This window comes from Ctenocephalides felis, unplaced genomic scaffold (genome assembly GCF_003426905.1).
Source record: "Ctenocephalides felis isolate EL2017-DRISC unplaced genomic scaffold, ASM342690v1 CF-g0.4_SCAFFOLD_01170, whole genome shotgun sequence".
Taxonomy (NCBI): domain Eukaryota; kingdom Metazoa; phylum Arthropoda; class Insecta; order Siphonaptera; family Pulicidae; genus Ctenocephalides; species Ctenocephalides felis.
Genome location: NW_020537324.1, coordinates 35,550,013 through 35,567,510, shown reverse-complemented (window position 1 = coordinate 35,567,510; position 17,498 = coordinate 35,550,013). Strand labels below are relative to the sequence as shown.

The 17,498-nt window shown below is 28.6% G+C and overlaps 4 protein-coding genes across 5 annotated transcripts; 1 reads left to right on the top strand and 3 right to left on the bottom strand.

Moving 5' to 3' along the window:
* The first annotated feature begins 1,691 nt into the window (after nt 1-1,691).
* Nucleotides 1,692-3,327, top strand: LOC113366593 (syntaxin-17-like). Of its 2 annotated transcripts, XM_026608226.1 has the most exons (3): nt 1,692-2,033; nt 2,633-2,902; nt 3,008-3,327. In XM_026608226.1, exons 2-3 carry the CDS (start codon nt 2,760-2,762, stop codon nt 3,222-3,224), a joined length of 360 nt encoding a protein of 119 aa, XP_026464011.1. In that variant the 5' UTR covers nt 1,692-2,033; nt 2,633-2,759; the 3' UTR covers nt 3,225-3,327. The 2 variants fall into 2 exon arrangements, with proteins under 2 accessions (XP_026464011.1, XP_026464010.1); XM_026608225.1 differs by lacking the exon at nt 3,008-3,327 and having other exon boundaries at nt 2,633-2,719.
* Nucleotides 3,328-5,463: 2,136 nt separating this feature from the next.
* LOC113367155 (Bardet-Biedl syndrome 5 protein homolog) lies at nt 5,464-7,630 on the bottom strand (the record flags this gene model as incomplete). The annotated part of the gene is made up of 6 exons (XM_026608784.1): nt 5,464-5,682; nt 5,760-5,951; nt 6,020-6,257; nt 6,876-7,053; nt 7,128-7,276; nt 7,569-7,630. Coding segments are annotated over 6 exons (1,038 nt in total), but the record flags the coding sequence as incomplete, so codon positions are not given.
* A 704-nt stretch (nt 7,631-8,334) lies between these two features.
* Nucleotides 8,335-13,293, bottom strand: LOC113367154. The gene is made up of 8 exons (XM_026608783.1): nt 13,172-13,293; nt 12,957-13,096; nt 12,732-12,842; nt 11,627-11,731; nt 10,799-11,021; nt 9,133-9,304; nt 8,922-9,049; nt 8,335-8,453 (listed from the first exon to the last, which is right to left on the bottom strand). The coding sequence occupies exons 1-8, from the start codon at nt 13,224-13,226 to the stop codon at nt 8,335-8,337; spliced, it is 1,053 nt and encodes a 350-aa protein (XP_026464568.1). The 5' UTR covers nt 13,227-13,293.
* A 1,217-nt stretch (nt 13,294-14,510) lies between these two features.
* LOC113367152 (HORMA domain-containing protein 1-like) lies at nt 14,511-14,863 on the bottom strand. Its single transcript, XM_026608782.1, has 2 exons — nt 14,720-14,863; nt 14,511-14,648 (listed from the first exon to the last, which is right to left on the bottom strand). Exons 1-2 carry the CDS (start codon nt 14,810-14,812, stop codon nt 14,511-14,513), a joined length of 231 nt encoding a protein of 76 aa, XP_026464567.1. The 5' UTR covers nt 14,813-14,863.
* Between the last annotated feature and the right edge of the window lie 2,635 nt (nt 14,864-17,498).

The window sequence follows — 17,498 nt, the reverse complement described above, 5'->3', positions numbered from 1 at the left end:
CGAACTTCCCGATATGTTTAAATAATCGACTTAATCAATAAAAAATAAATTAATTTATGAGCAGTTAAAAGTATTCCGAATGGATTTATTACACATAATTGAAAACGAACGAACACTTTGACTCGGAGTATTTTCTATAAGCATATTTTCAAAAATCAATAATTTTTATAATTGAACCAGTTTCCAGGACTTTAATGGTTTATTATGTTTAAGACCAAGTACTCTATCATTATACCAAGAAAATAGTCTAATTTTAATTTTAACAAATGTCAAAAGAACAACTCATTTTCTCAAATTTTGATGAATTTTTAAAATCAAACTATTTGTCGTAAGGCCGTAATATTTCAGTAAGTTTTATAAGACCATGGTATATATTGCTACAAAAAAATCCATAAAAATCGGCTTAAATTTTTTTTTTTCAACAGTTAATTACAAAAAAAACGGCTCGGTAGTACTCGGTATAATCAGTACCATTCCCAACTAATATCTTTCGAACAGTTTTTGATTTTTTAAAATCGGTTCGGTAGGATGAGCTTAAATGTGGACGAAAGATTTGACACTTTTTTTCATATTGCAAAGAAACGGCTTGGTAGATCGTCACACAAAACTGACAAACGATAGTCCTCACCGAAATACATCAAATGGCTTTTAAATTTCTAAAATCGGTTCAGGCGTTTTTGAGAAAACGTCGATCAAAGATCTAATTTTGATAAATGCCAACAAAACGATACCAATTTTGGCAAACTTGGACGAATTTTTAAAGCTGAACCAGTTGTCGTAGGGCCGTAATATTTTAGTATGATCTAGAAGACTATGGTATCTACCGTCAAAAAAAGAATCATAAAAATCGTCGAATTTTTATTTTAAAAACTTTATTACAAGAAAACGGCCCGGCCGATCTCTACCAAAAACTAATTAGGTCGATTCCCAACCAATATCTTTCGGACGGTTTTTGAATTTTCAAAATCGATTCAGAATTGCGGGCTAAAACGTGGACAAAAAACTTTTCACTTCTCTGCTATTTACAAAGAAACGGCTTAGCCGATCGTCGCACAAAAGTGACAAACAATAGTCCTCATTGAGATACATCAAATGGCTTTTAAATTTTTGAAATCGGTCCAGCCGTTTTTGAAAAAACGGCGATTTACGGCAAAAAATCTATTAAATAATCTACACGCACACACACACACATACTTTTTCCAAATTTGGTCTCATTCGATTCAGAATGGCTTGAAACGTCGAGAAAACATAAAATTAGCGAATCGGATTTTTTGATGAAAACATAAACCAACATAAACTTCTTCGTTAAGTTAATAAGCATTGTTTCCTGAGAATTGTAGTCGCGTCATCTATTGATTTCTTTGTCTGCAGCTGAAGCAGGGACATAAACCTCCCAAAGTGTCAAATACAATGCAAAGCAAAAGTTTATTTGTTAGACAAAACAATTTCAATGAGTGACTGTTTGTGAAAATATTTAAACTCAGAAATCGTTTTCTGTAGTGTTTTTTACATTGCACTCACAATGCGTTCAATAAATATTAATTGCTATAACGTTATATTTTCATTTAATTAGAATTATCAATTATTTTGCTTTCTAAAAATATCTAGAATTCATTTGTCATTTATCATGCGTATATAGCATTTTAAATTTATTTCTAGTGATTTAGCACATAATTTTTTTTCAAATTTATTTTTTGTGTTCAATTTGCTTCAAAATATGGCTGAACCATCAAAATTATCAATAAAACGCGTTGAAGTATCTTTAATTAAATTTAATGATGTTATTGTTCCCCATCATGTTGATATATTAAATAAACACAAAGATAATATATTGAAGTATAATGCTATCGGAGATAATGAAAAAGTTAAGAAGGAACAAGTTAATGCTTCTCGAGTAATCAAGCAACTTAAACAAACCCTGTATGAAATTGAAATGATTAAAGAGCAAGTAACAGAAAGTGATCATGCAAAATTTGATAAAAGCACGGAGAAGTCGATTCAAAGTGCTAAAGCAGCAATAAATGAATATTATGGTAAATACTTTATAGTTAGATTATTTTAATTTTTACTTTAAAATGTTTCTAGTATCAATGAAATTATATATTGAATACAAAATAATTATCAAAGCCAAATTAGCAGGGTTTTGAAATGATTATTTCCGTAATTAAATGAGAATGAAAACAATCAAGTCAACATAATTATGATTAAAAAAAGTATTTGAAGTGATTAATAGTGTTTAAAATACAAATATAATGTACAAATATGATTTTCTTAGGATTGTAAAAGACTGCTTTATATCTATTAGCAGTCAAGAAGTAACATGAATGGACATATAGGTGAAAGTTTGTATAAATTAAAGTAAAAAGGAATGTTAGGAACTCTATATTTAAATAAATAAATATATATATATATATATATATATATATATATATAAGTCTATTCTTAGTTTATTATTATTATTAAAAATAGCACTGCAATTAAATTTGAAAAATTATTGTGTATGTGTTTATTCATTTTGATTAGCTCTCAAATATTTTTTTCAAAAACTAAACATATATGAAATATACTATTTTATAATTCCTGAATAATTTACTTTGAAGACAGTGTATCATCAATTAAATGAACATGGAAGTTTGCAGAGTGCAGCTTCACAAGAATTTGCAGAACAATCTACTGAGAAATTGCAAATAATTAAAAATTCTGAAAGTAATCTTGAAGCCGAGGAAGAAATTGAGAAATTAGAAAAGTACTATACTTCTATGGAAGATTTACAAAATGAAGTGCAAGAAATACAAGAATTATTTACAGAATTGAATTCTGTTGTCCATAGACAAGGTGAACATGTCAACGTTGTAGAGAATAATATTGAAAATGCTCAAGAAAATATAAATCAGGGAGCAAGGTATATAAATATTATTAATATATATATATATATATATATATATATATATATTATAACATGACATGTTTTATGTCTATATTATAATGAATAAACATATTACCTTAGGCACCTTGCTCTCGCTGCCAAATTCAAACCTGCCTTTTATCCATTAGCAGGTGCCGTAATTGGCACTTGTGTTGGTGGTCCTATTGGCCTAATTGCTGGTTTCAAAGTTGGTGGAGCAGCAGCAATGGGATGTGGAGTATTAGGATTCACTGGAGGCCAAATACTAAAAAAAAGAAAACATACAATTATGCAAGATGTTGACAAAAAACAGCAATGATTTATGGTGGAGCAAAAATCATTAAAAATGTGGAGAAACAAATCTTTTTTATAAAATAAAAACTAATGTGATCATTGGAATATCATAATTTTTGTACACTAATTTATGTTTAAATGCAAAGAATATTAATAGAAAAATAAATTATTTATGAAATAGTATATTTGTTTAGATTTTGCATACCTCTACCTCTTACTTCAGTAGTGTATTAATTTTTTGCGGTACCGGTTGGGATTTTGATACTTCTTCTTCATTATTCAGGATCATTTGTTCAACTTTGACTGAAGAGTTCATGTCGAATTCAAGTACAACCCTTTCAAATTTTTCCATAAGGAAAGAAACTTGTTAGTTGCATAAAGTTTAGATAATATTTCAAAGAAAAACTATGTGTATACTTGATTTATAGTTTTATTGAAGTTAGAAGACTTTAAAACAAAAACATATCAAAGACATTGTTCCCTCTGATATAATTATTTAGCATAAACAAAAACAGATTTTTTTTAAACAACTTCTAGAAGCTATGTAGTCACAACTACATAAATAACATGTTATTACATTTTTAAGTAAATTGATTTTTTCAATAGAAAAATATATCCATAAATTCGATATGTGCTGTGATATAAGAAATTGCGTAGAATTTTTTCACCATTCTACTAGAGTTCACTGAGTCTGATAATTGTCGAACAGACTGCTGTACATTTTAATAGGATTTTAATAGGAACTATGTTCATCGAGGTATAATAAGTCCACATAACATGTTCCCACCGGTGGACACGCTGTCCGGTATAGCGCAGTAATTGGAGAGAAAAAAGAGTGTAACCTCTGAATTTTTTTTACTGTACTCTGATTTGCATAAAGTTTTGGAAATAGGCTAATCTTACACTTAAGTTCGAAAGTAAAAACAATTTGCACTCCGCCACCACCCCCGGGGGGTGGGGGCTTAATACCAACGCTACCCGCCATGGTCCCTTTATGTATAAATTGACATAGAGCTATTTAATCGCAAGAAAACGTATTTCTACAACTCTAAAGTGTTTTCTAATACATTTACCTTACAATAAATTTTTTTTTAATCCCTTGGATATCCTACAACCCTTGCGAATGACCTTTGAGTTAAAAAACACCTATAGGTATATTTTTATAAAAATTTATTTTGGTATGACCTAAAATCACAATTTGACAAAAATGCGATTAGTTTTTGGGTCATAACTCCTTTAATTCTGTCTCCATCTCAATTTGTAATACACCATTGGGAAGGTAATTAGAAGGGCTGTTTTTATTATAATTTTTTGCGTAGCCCTACTAATTTTGAAACGGCGGCCGCTTACTCTTTAAACAATCATAACTCTGTCAATTTTTGGGTGAAAAAAAATAATACAAAACATAATAATAAAAAGACCTCTAATCTCTCTATCTTTTATTTTTTGAGATATAATGAAAATAATTTGGATTTTTAACAATATCGAAAAAAATATTTTCATAAATTTGTGAGTTTTCTAAAAATAGTTTGTACTAAAGTAGTGAATCTACTAGAATTCATCAAGATCTCTATTATGAAGTTAATTCTAGATGGAATGTGAATAATTATGATTTTGGTGGAAATGGTGCTCATTTAATCATATGATTGCAATGAAAGAAACATTGTATGTGCCTTTTATTTGCATCATTTTACAAGCCAAAAACTTGTAATAGCACTCATTTTAAGACTTATTTTGAGTACTATAAAACCCCATTCCACCGGAATGTATAAAATGTAATACCTCGCCGTTAGAAGGCTTTGAATACAACAAAAAGAAAACGACTTTGCTCTTTGCTTCCTAAAACACTGTATAAAATGCCAAATTACTAAGATTTTAATTGACATAATTTTTTTCATTACATGATTCTCGTTGAAAGGTATATTTTTGAAGATATTTGCAAAAAAAAACAAAAAAACCGCCAAAAATGTATGAAAATTATGATAGTTCTCCTATCGATATCCGACGTTATTTTGGAAAAATAAAATTACACTATTGAGGGGTGTCATCCCCACGCGTAGTGGTGGCGGGGTCTAAATTGTTTTCACTTTTGTTTTTGAGGATAAGATGATCATAATTCCAAAGTCTCGTGCAAATCGGAGCACAGTAAAAAAGTTGAGGCCCAAAACGCACCATTGATTGGAGTAGTAATTTATGTTTATTTGTCTATAGTAGTAGTGTAGTTGCGTTGTGATCCACCGGTGGGCATGCAGTCTTCAACGTAATTATGAAGAAGATGGCATGACTTCCCAAAGACTTTTTATTGTATATCCATTTCTTGGAGTTTCTATGGCCAAACCCAAATCCTTGCTGTAAATTGGAACGCGATCAACAGAATGTTCTCCTTCGGCTATGTACGTAGTTAATGTAGATGGAGTATCTTTAGATTTATCTAATTCCTGTACGTCTTCAAAATTTGGATCAGCAGGCGGTGGACTAAAAACCTATAAATTAATACCGTTTCAATTAATTTCTAATAATAATATACTTATATGTTATTTAAGTATACGTTATACTTTACTTGATCTTTCAATGAATACTCTACACCAAATATAGGGTTTTGGCTATATACAGAGTGAAGTGAAATTAATTCTTTATAGACTGCTCCAAGTCTATCCTCTGGATCAATTCTGAATCCTAATAAATATCCTCCACTCTGCTCCGAAACGATAATGACTAAGGCTGGACCAAATTTACTATCGCGGACTTGGATCTAATTATAAATAGATACTATTAGATTTGATATCAACACATTATATCCATTTACAATTAATTTATTACCGTAACTATTTGCATATATGGTAATGTGATATTGAAGCATTCGTTAAGATCGGCATACCAAACTATTCTAATGTTTGTTATTAGAATTGTTCCTAAATTACCCTGGTCGCTCGAAAGATTCCAAACACCATTTACTTTTTGATACACTTGCTCATTTTTTAAGACTGATAGAGCTCCACTATTTAGAATGGACGCTCTTAATTTCAAGTCTCTGTACATTTTTGTCGACGTGTAGGCTCTTAATAATGGTTAATGGTTAATGGATTAATAATAATAATAATAATAATAATTTTACACCTATGTATATAATATATTACATTAGGGAACGAATTCATTAAATTTAAGCGATATTTTGAGACAATTTATATATTTATAAATCCAAGTTCTGTTCTATATTTCCCAGTTTCTATAATTTCCCACTTAAAATAATTAGATTGAGCATGCAGCTGTTTCAATTAAACATTTTGTTTTGTTTTTTAATTTTAATTTTTGTTTTAATTATGATGTGCTAAAACTCGGATTGATGAATCATTGAATTTTCGATTAATGAAGATAAACCATCATTTATTTAAGCGTTAACAAATCACATTTTAAACTTAAACCATGAATGAATTTATGCTTGGAAGCATTTTAACCAGGTACGGATGCTTTACCCAAGGATGGAAAGTGTAAGAAAACAGTCTATTTTTATGTTGGATACAAATGTGAAAACAAAAGGAAATTAAATCGAACCAAGAAATTAGGAAGAAAATGCAGGAATGCAACGTGGACTAAAAATTGTGAAAATATGTACTCTCACACCATGACTTTGATCATGAGTTATCATTCTTTAAAAAATTAAAATTATTTAACTTACTTATGAACACCAATCACTAAAGAAAAATGTTTTTTGTCCAATAAACTAATATCTGTAAAAATAAATTCAAATTTGGAAGACCCATTAGCAGCCATTATATGCAGAGCATCTGTCGTTGCTCTTAGTTTAGATATAACTGTTTTGATACTCATGTTAATTATGCAGTTATATCCTATAGCTGCAATTAAATAGAACGAATTAATTAATTAAGCAAAAACTAATTCTGAGCATTATATACACCAAAAGGCTCACTCAAATTAACACGAGGTGTAGAATGAGAATGCCACATTAATCTGATATTTGTTATTAACAAACGTCCCTTATCTCCGCTATTTCCTTTAGAATCTTCAACAGCATCCATTCGATCTACCAATTTTTCACCGGATCTTAATTTAAGAATGCTGTGGAAATGTCCAAAATATTATGTTACAAAAGTATAATATAATTCCAATTCTAGTAATTTAAATAATATCAATAAAAAGAAGACTATTATGAATAGTAATAAAAATGCTCTGTGCGTAATAGTCCAATGGTTATAATCATTTTTTCATTGAGATTGTTGATTATTTGAAATTAATAAATTAAATGTCAGTTTTTATTTTAACGACTTTGAAAGTAATACATATTAATTAATTAGTATTAAATAAAAATATACGATGTAGGCGGTAGAGCGCGAATATCTATCTTACTTACGAGTAGGGAATGTCAAAACGAATTTCTCTATCCTCCCAAACTAATGCAAATTCAGTCATTTTATACAAGTATAATTATTGTTAAATATTATTTTAAGAATGTCAATTGACCCTCAAAAATACAAAATATTGTTACCTTGCCAACCGATAATCTAAACATTATTTGCGCATGCTCTCTTGCTTTGAAAAGTTTACGCATTTATGAACTTGTTCGTTGTTCATCAATTGTGTCGATGAATTTTTGTTAAACATCATAATTCTTTCTAAAATTTTTAAAAGTTTTATAACTGGAATAATTTTTGCATATATTGTTACTTGATTTTGGCAATTTATAATATTTTTGTTAACATATAGGCGAATCAAGTAATAATAACAATTGTATTGTATTATTATATATATTCGTAAATATTATTTTCTCAATATAAAAAGCAAATGTATAACAAATCAAATAAATTATTGAAAATTAAATCAAACTTCATTATAAAATTAAAACTGTCAATTCAACATATATCCTAATACTAAAATGTAAGTAAGTATTACAAAATTGTAAAAAAATACTTATTTTATGTGGATTTTTTATGTGGAAATATGAAAAATAATGTTATTATACTCTGAAATGTTTTGCTATCATTATTTTTCATTAAATTTTTCATCAAAATTTTGATAATAATAATTTTACTAGCGATTAAATGAAAATATATTGAAATGAAGATATATTCTTCCGCAATATATCCTGTTTGTAATATATATCTAATATAAATATATATCTAATATCCGTCAGAAACTTTCCTTCTCCGTTTTGCTAGTGGCTCCTTATTAGCATTCACAGACGACATTTGCGGAACATCAGACTCGTTTGTTGGTTTTCTTTTAGGCGCAGCACCACCTAAAAAAAATTATAAGTATATAATAAAAAAATAGTATCACAAATTTAAATTCTTATTTTCCTAATTAGTAAGATTTTATTACGAATAATTGGATAACTGAACTTATTATTGTAATTATTATCATTAATTATTTATTTAATAAATACTTAGTTGACTTTTTCATTGAAATGCTGACACTTAACTGTAATTTGAAAACAGATTGATTAGCTCGTATTTTTAAATATTTGCAGACCTATTGAGGTAATTAGAAAATGTTAACATTTTCTATGATATCTTCTTAATGATTGATTTATTTAGTGTAATAACAGAATTTTTATAGATAAGTTTCAAGATAAAATTTTTACATATCTCATAAACACCGTTTCACACCTTTGCGAAAAAAACAATTTGAAATTTGCAATCCAAAATACATATTTTTGTAAGGAACGGACAAACAAACGGGTATAACGTGAGATATTATATATTACCCGGTATATCACGAAGAGAGTTATCAACACATGAGTCCGTATTTTTTGCTGTTTCTGAAAGTTCGCCATCTCGAAAATATTGTTTCAAAAAAGGAGCGAGGGCCCTCTTCTTGACTGTTCTTTTGACCCTGTAGTTTAACAAACAATATATTAATGAATAATTACATATAATAAATTTAATACAAAGAATTTGTATTATTATTTGTATTACGTCATTGATTGTTGTTTTGGTGAAACTGGTCTAAGAATTCCGAATTGATCAATTCGAGCGAATAATTCACGATGAAAATTTTCAGGAATCCCAAGCTCTCGTACCATCCCATCTAAAGAGAATTGAACACGATCTTTGCAGAAAGCCAATATTCTTCGCAAAAAGGCTAAAACTTGAAAACAATACATATTATAGATACTTATAGAAGAAATTATATAATTATTATTCTATTATTTCACTTTTTTTTATTAATTTTTACTTACGTCTCAATTTTTTTTTATTATACACATTTTTTCAAAATCTAGATAGAACTATATCATTGTTCAATATAAATACTCACGATTCTATCACGTTTGCTAGTTAGTGCCATAATCATTTCATCGTTACAAATACGCGAATGATTATCATTGCAAATGCAACAGATGTGGACATAGTCTGCCGGAAGACGCGATAGGAATCCATAGCAAGCTCCGTGGCTCCAAAAATTGCACCCACAACATAATATCTAAAGTTTGAAGTAATAAAATAAATTCTTATGACAAAAATCATAAAAAGGGGTTCTTTAGAATTATTAATAGTTTTAGGTTAATAATGGATGAAAAGTTTTTTATCTGTCCGGAAAGAGGTTTATATTATTTATAATACCTTATAAGCAATGCTTAAAAGACTACGAGTAAAAAGATTCACCAGCATTATCTCAAAAACAAGTAAAGTATGGAATATTTTGATGAAACTATGTTAAAGTAGAAAACATAAGTTGTGTAATCTGCCATCAATTGGTAATTATTTCTAAAGATGTAAATAATAAAAAAATAGTAAATACAAAAATAAATTAAGTTAAAATAAGCAATTTTACAAGAGATAAATCAAATTATTAGTTACTATGATTATAATTATTTTGGGCAAAATCAGGGTTATATACAATGTGTTCTATGTAAAAACGCCCATGAAATTTATATTTGTCATTAGTTGAATAATGGAGAATTTAACTGTGCAATATACCTCTAGCATTGAAAATAAGACATTGGAAACATATTTTTATAATTAGGGAATAGTTAACTGGAAATTTTACTAATCGTGATTTAATAGTTGAGGGTTGTGATAGAGTTCTTTTGGTTTAGAAGACAGTACAATTACTGTCAATCAAATTAAAACTTTGTGTCCCGACGCACTCTGTATAAAATCATTAATCTATTTAAAAAATAATTCAATAAAATAAAAATTAAAAAATGATCAGCTTAAAATAATATAAAATAGCTTTTAATAAAAGACAATTTGCTGCTATAAATAATAATAGTACCTTTTTTGTTGAACTTAAAAAATTAAAAACTACTTGTTTTTTTACTAAAGTTTCTCAAAATATTTTAGATATTAGTGAAAAATGCAAAAATTCAGCACATTGAATTAAGTAATTTAAACTCACCATAACAGCGTGCTCATCATTGTTTTCGCAAACGCATAATATTTTCACATCTTCATATATGTTATCGCTATCTATAGTTATAAAGAAAGTTAATAATTATTTAAACCATAACATAAGCCAATATTATAACAATTTGTCCAATATTTCAACGAATCTAATATTTTTGAACAAATTTTTATTTTCAAATATAGAGAAGCATAGATAATTATTAACCACCATCAAATCATATTATAAACTTCGTACCTTTGTCATTATCCATGACGACATCTGAAGAAGTAGCTTTATTTTTATTATCATAGGTATAATTGGTATCCATAGGAGACTTCTGCACGTCCCGCTCTACAATATTAATTGTTTTATTATGGAACTGTGTTAGATTAGTAGCTTTGCTGACTACTGATGGAATCATTGAGCAAGAATTTGCATAGATCGGTCGGGGTTGGCGATTTGTAACCGGAGAAAACATCTACAAATATATATAATATGCATAAATATCAAAATTGGCGTATTTCCTATCTAGCATTTCTAAACTATATATCAATTATTTTTTAACTATATCAATAAACATGAGAAAGGAAATGAAATTAAAAACTCCAATTTCTTATTAAAATGCTGCCATATATGTAAAATTTTTATTTGGCACATCATTCTTGATTATACGAATAATTGATAGTATCTCAATACCTTTAATTTGAAATCATCTCGCCAAGAAGTTATATAACTACGTTTTTGAGCACAAAATGTAAAACAGTGCTTTACATAGAGAATATTATCACTTGAATGAATTGATTTATTTAATGATGATGAAATATTTGTTTTTCATTGCAAACATATTATTATTATCATATACTAAATATATTACTCACTGAATATTAATTATTTTTAGTTATATTTTATTATATTAGTTACATATATAGTATATATATATGTACCTATTTATCTAAAAATAAACTTAAAATCACAAAATATATTGTAATACCAAAACTTAATGTTTGAGAAATGTCATTTTTGAATTTCATTAAAAATTTGCAAATTTATGTGGTTACAAAATTAAAGCAAATATATGCTTACCACAGCATCAAGAGAAGTATCATGATAAATACCCATATCTTCAGTCATTGTATTTAACTGCATCATAACTTCTGGACTTTTAGATCCACCAATGCCTGTCATATTCTGAAATATATTTATTATTGCATCAAGTTTTTAACTTCCCGTAGGGTAAGTTATAGTAATCGCAAAAAAATCGAAAATGAAAATTTTTATATATCTTTACGTTTCAGAGGTTTCTGAATATTTTGGCATACCTTAGAAAAAAATGGATGTATGTGTGTGTGTGTGTGCGTAGTATGTATGTGTGTGCGGATACAAATTTTCGTCGACGATTTCGGAAACACGGATGAAGCAATTGAAATAATTTAAAAAACATTCGATCCGTATTGATAAGGAGACGTGCTGATTAGTTTTTGGTGGAGGTAGGTCTAGCCGTTCCAAAGATATGGGGCAAAAAGTGCCAAAAACGGTACCGCAGTTTTTAATAGAACGGAGCGTCCGATTTTTAATAATTCAAAAAACATTTTACTTGTAATGTCAAGATGAAGATTTGATCAAATTTTTATAAGGGCAGGTTTAGCGGTTTCGGATATCTAACAAAAAAAGTAAAAAAAAATGCCATTTGGCGGTCAAAAATGATCATTAGACATATGCACATCAAATTATCAGATATTTTTTAGAGATTTCAACAATAAGTATAAATTTTGTTTACATTCCTATGGGTTCCGTACCAATGTTTACCCGTTAGACAGCGACGCGGCGCTTACGCGCTTTATATTCTGTCTCTATGCATTTAAAGCAGTAACAATAAAGAAAACATTTTTTTTTCAAAAAAAAGATTTAAAAAAAAAATTAAATAATTTTTTTTTTCAATTTTTTTTTTTCAAAAAAAAGTAATTTTTTGTCAAATTTATAGTTTCTCAAAAATCTTATTTTTTCGAAGTAATTTTTTTTCAAAAATGTTGATCGTTTTAAAAAAAATAATAATTTTTGGTACGGGAAGTTCCAGCAATTTGCCTTAAGGCACGATGCTCTAATTGCCTTAAGACAGAATTCCACTTACAGCTAGTTATAGAATATATTAACTATAATTGTAAATTTTGACTAAAAAAAAAACACTCACAGCGGCCTCCGACGTGTTGCATATATTTTCTGTTTGAGAGTTTTCCACAACTTCACAATTTTCATTTGTCTGTTTACCAGCATCCGAGGTATGAATATCTACATCTACAAACTAAACAAAATATTTATTGAAAATATTAAAACACTAAAACAGTAATGTAATTCAGAAATTGAAGAACTTTTGCAATGAAAGCTATATAGCTATAATATTTTTAAAATTAATTACCTTAGCAATCGCTCCCATACTAATAGAGTGGTATGGCGTGTAGCATTTACCAACTTCTATGTTATAAAGATCTGGTGGATACTCAAATGCTTGATATGAGCAAGCCTTAAAACCAGGTGGTTGATACTCATCAGGAGTTCCTATTAAAAAAATAGATTTTAAAGTTCGAGAGTTTTAAATAAAAATAAATACTAAATAAATATATAACAATTTACCATCATAGTATGTTAACATCATGGCTAATGAGCAACCCTTCGGTAATTCTGGCATATTTTTTACAATTTCTAAGCAATTGTATAAACAATCGAAGATATCACTTTCAAGTGTTTTTGCAGATATTTTGGATGAGTCGATCTTTATGAGTCCTTAAATAAAATAATAAATTTTACAACTATTTTTTTTTATTATTACATATATTCACATATATTCATGAATATTGTATCATTTTTTATGTTCTAAATAGATGTATTTTATAAAAAAATACTATTACTTCTTACAAATACTAAAATAATTCACATAATTAACTAATAATTTGAGCAATATATTAAACATTTTTCTTTGGTACCAATTTTTTGAATCGCAAAAAGTAAGTGACTTTATTTTTAAATATTTGCTAGAAGTAATAAATATTAAATACATGTAGTGTGTGTACTACAAGATTTATGTTATATTAAAATATTAATAGAATGCAGATCAGTAAATTCTTTTATTTTTAAAGTAACTCAACTTAAATTCTCTTAAAAAGTAATTATATTGCATTATATATTGGTTACAAAAAAATTTAAAAGCGCCCATTACAATAACTCACGAAATTGAATATTAACAAGAAAAGAATTTTGTCTTTTGTATATATATATATATATATATATATATATATAACTATATCTAAAAAACATTTTTAAAATTTTTGAATTTTTTTCATGCTAATTCCATACGAAACTTTGATTTAATTGCGCACTATCTAAAAGTTAATATTAAAAGCTAAAATTTTTTTTATCAATTTGAGCCCCTGGGAGCAAGAAAATTCGAAAATGTTCATAATAAGGACCACCCTAATGTATATTTATATTTTCATTTGATGTTAACATATGTATTAACAAAGTCTCATAACTCAAAAGGCAAAAGCTCAGATATCAAAGGGCATAAATCAATAAAAAACTAATTTTTCTTAAAAATTCATTTTACAATCAGGGCAAGATATAACATATATTATGTGTACTAAGTTTACAGATAACACATATATTGCACATTTACTATTTGTGATATTTTTATTGTTAGTATTCTGTGAAATATTATATTAGTTACAATATTAATGTCTATATTTCTCATTGTTAGTGTAGTGCATTACCATATTCTGATACCATGGATTACTGAAGTTTCTGTTTTTAACTCTAAGATTATCGCCAATACGTATGGATTGTAAAATATTTTTTTTTTAAATTATGGTTTTTTATTGATGGTATGCGCGATTATTATGATTACAATACTCCAAATAATATATTAACAAAAAAAAATTAATACCCACTTATATGTATATATAATAAATTTTAATTCTTACCGGCTATTGGCGAACGTTGTATTACTTTCAAAATTGCAAGCGTCACTATATTTTATTCTAAACGTATAACTCTCCAACGCTTTACCAATGTCTTCTTGTCCGGGCGGTTGTACAGCGACAATGATGTCTCGCAACTTCAATAGATTATAAAACCAAATTATATTTTGCGACATATACACATTATACATATACAATATATAATTACATATCCTTTTTTCATTGCATCAAAGCATCCTTTAACCCACTTAAGAAATCTCGTTATTTTTGGGTCCGATTTGACATTTTGCAACATATGCATCGTCAAGGTTCCAATTTTACGAGGGCGAAAATATTCCTTTGAATAAATCTTTCGCAGATAACATATAGCACTAATTGAAACTGCAAATAACTGTCTAGTTAAGGTCATAGAATTAGTTTCCGATTTGAAAGCTAGTTCAGGCTTCACGAGTATATTTGTGGTATTCTGTGAAAAAACGAAAAGTATTTGAAACATTTGTAGAAATAGCTTTATGAATGCACAATAAAATAAAAACTTTACTAGACAATCGACTTCCGTTTGGGATCCTTTTAATAACGTTTTAGTACTCATTTTTAACGTTTGTTAATAACTTTGAAACACACTTCGAAACAACTGTACGCAAAATGGCGATTACGTTGTACATCTCTCGGCGCACCAGAAAATCTAAGCAGTGCAACCAACGAAATAAATGAATAATATAAAATTGACATGTATGTTCTTTTACTAACTTCTCGAATGATAAAAATTCAAACACGGTTTTAGTTTTTTTATTGACAAGTCGCGATTAGGTAACCACACAATTAATTTTTTGTCGTTTTTAATCAGAAACTTCGATTGATTTTGTAAATTATAATTTTTTAATTGATTCGATCTTTTTCCTTGTCATTGGATTGTATTAATTAACTTGTTGTAAAAACTATAAATTGTTCGTTTTAATTCATTTACAAATTTAACAGATTTGAACTATGTATTTCCATAAAAAATAATTATCTGCTTATATTATAAAAAAAAATGATGCGTGTGATAACATTTATTTCTTTTCATAATGTTATCAAAAAGTAATGTACTATAGGTATTATAGGTAATTATCAAAATTTAAATATTGGTGCTTATTGTAAAGAAGTTAAAATATAAACCAAACATAAATTTATTAGACATATAAAATAACTAGTGGTGTAATCGAAGATACTACTTTCAAGTGTTTTTGAAGATATTTTGGAAATTTCACAACTAAAGCTTCCATTAGAATACCTATACAAATATAAGAAATATAAATATAATATAAGTATAAAACTAGTGGTGTATGGCCTTAAGGCAAATTGCTGGAACTTTCCGTACCGTAACGAAATGTTCAAAGAATCTGAAATGTTTTCAAATAGATTATTATAAATACCTACTGTTACATTGTTTAACATTTATAAGAATTATATAAACTGAATTGCAAAGTTGAAATTATTTGTTTAAAGTATATTAGAACTTTAGTCAGAATCAAATCAGAATCGAATCATTTGGCGGTCAAAAATGATCATTAGACATATGAACATCAAATATAGATATTTGATAGAGATTTTAACAATAATTATAAATTTTGTTTACATTCCTATGAGTTCCGTACCAATGTTAATCCGTTAGAGGGCGACGCGGCGCTTACGCACTTCGATATTTCGTCTCTATGCAGCAGTACCAAAATATTTCAAAACTAGCTGTAAGTGGAATTCTGTCTTAAGGCAATTAAGGCATCGTGCCTTAAGGCAAATTGCTGGAACTTCCCGTACCAAAAATTATTATTTTTTTATAAACAATTAACATTTTTGAAAAAATTTTACTTCGAAAAAATAAGATTTTTGAGAAACTATAAATTGGACAAAAAAATACTTTTTTTTGAAAAAAAAATGTTTTCTTTATTTTGACATATTTTGGAAGATCTGAAAACAATCGTACTGCTTTAACTGCATAGAGATAAAATATAAAGCTCGTAAGTGCCGCGTCGCTGTCTAACGGATAAACATTGGTACGGAACCCATAGAAATGTGAACAAAATTTATACTTATTGTTAAAATCTCTATAAAATATCTAATAATTTGATGTGCATATGTCTAATGATCATTTTTGACCGCCAAATAGCATTTTTTTTTAACTTTTTTTGTTAGATCTCCGAAACCGCTAGACCTGCCCTTATGCAAATTTGATCAGTTCTTCATCTTGTCAATACAAGTAAAATGTTTTTTGAATTATTAAAATTGGACGCTCCGTTCTCTTAAAAACTGAGGTACCGTTTTTGGCACTTTTTGCCCCATATCTTCGGAACGGCTAAACCTGCCTCCGCCAAAAACTAATCAGCACGTCTCCTTATCAATACAAATCGAATGTTCATTTGAATTGTTTGAATTGCTTCATCCGTGTTCCCGAAATCGTCGATGAAAATTTGTATACGCACACACACACATACACGCACATACACACACACATACATACACACACACACATACATCCATTTTTTTATAAGGGCAGGGCCCTTATACCGTCTCAGTGCTATAAGAATTGCTTGCGCATTTCGCACAATATCGGCGGAAGCAGTGTGCGTCATTTCAGGAACTGTGCCTCTCTTAGTCTTAGCAGAGGAAAGACGGACAATTTACCATAGAAGACATCAACAACTGAGTCCTGGATTAGAAGAACGGCAGAGCAGCATTGACCGATGGCAGCGACTGTGGGATGTCGCTGTAAAGGGCAGATGAACGCATCGTCTCATTCCTAACATCAAAGTCTGGCTAAGTCGCAAGCACGGCGAAGTAAACTATTATACTACGCAAATGCTATCGGGACACGGCTGTTTCGAGCCTACCTACACCAATTCAAGCACGATAGCTCGCCGGATTGCCCATATTGTTTGGGCGAAATCGAAGATTGCTGAGCACGTGTTTCTTCGTGTGTCCGCGATTTGGTGCTCTACGGGATGATGTGG

Coding starts and splice junctions, on each gene's coding strand:
- LOC113366593 (XM_026608225.1), top strand. CDS start 1,718: ATGGCTGAACCATCAAAATTATCAATAAAACGCGTTGAAGTATCTTTA. Junction 2,034..2,632: donor AGCAATAAATGAATATTATG/GTAAATACTTTA, acceptor TGAACATGGAAG/TTTGCAGAGTGCAGCTTCAC.
- LOC113367154 (XM_026608783.1), bottom strand. CDS start 13,226: ATGCCAGAATTACCGAAGGGTTGCTCATTAGCCATGATGTTAACATAC. Junction 12,843..12,956: donor GTATGGGAGCGATTGCTAAG/GTAATTAATTTT, acceptor TATTTTGTTTAG/TTTGTAGATGTAGATATTCA. Junction 11,022..11,626: donor ATACTTCTCTTGATGCTGTG/GTAAGCATATAT, acceptor ATATATTTGTAG/ATGTTTTCTCCGGTTACAAA.
- LOC113367152 (XM_026608782.1), bottom strand. CDS start 14,812: ATGCATATGTTGCAAAATGTCAAATCGGACCCAAAAATAACGAGATTT. Junction 14,649..14,719: donor ATGCAATGAAAAAAGGATAT/GTAATTATATAT, acceptor AATCTATTGAAG/TTGCGAGACATCATTGTCGC.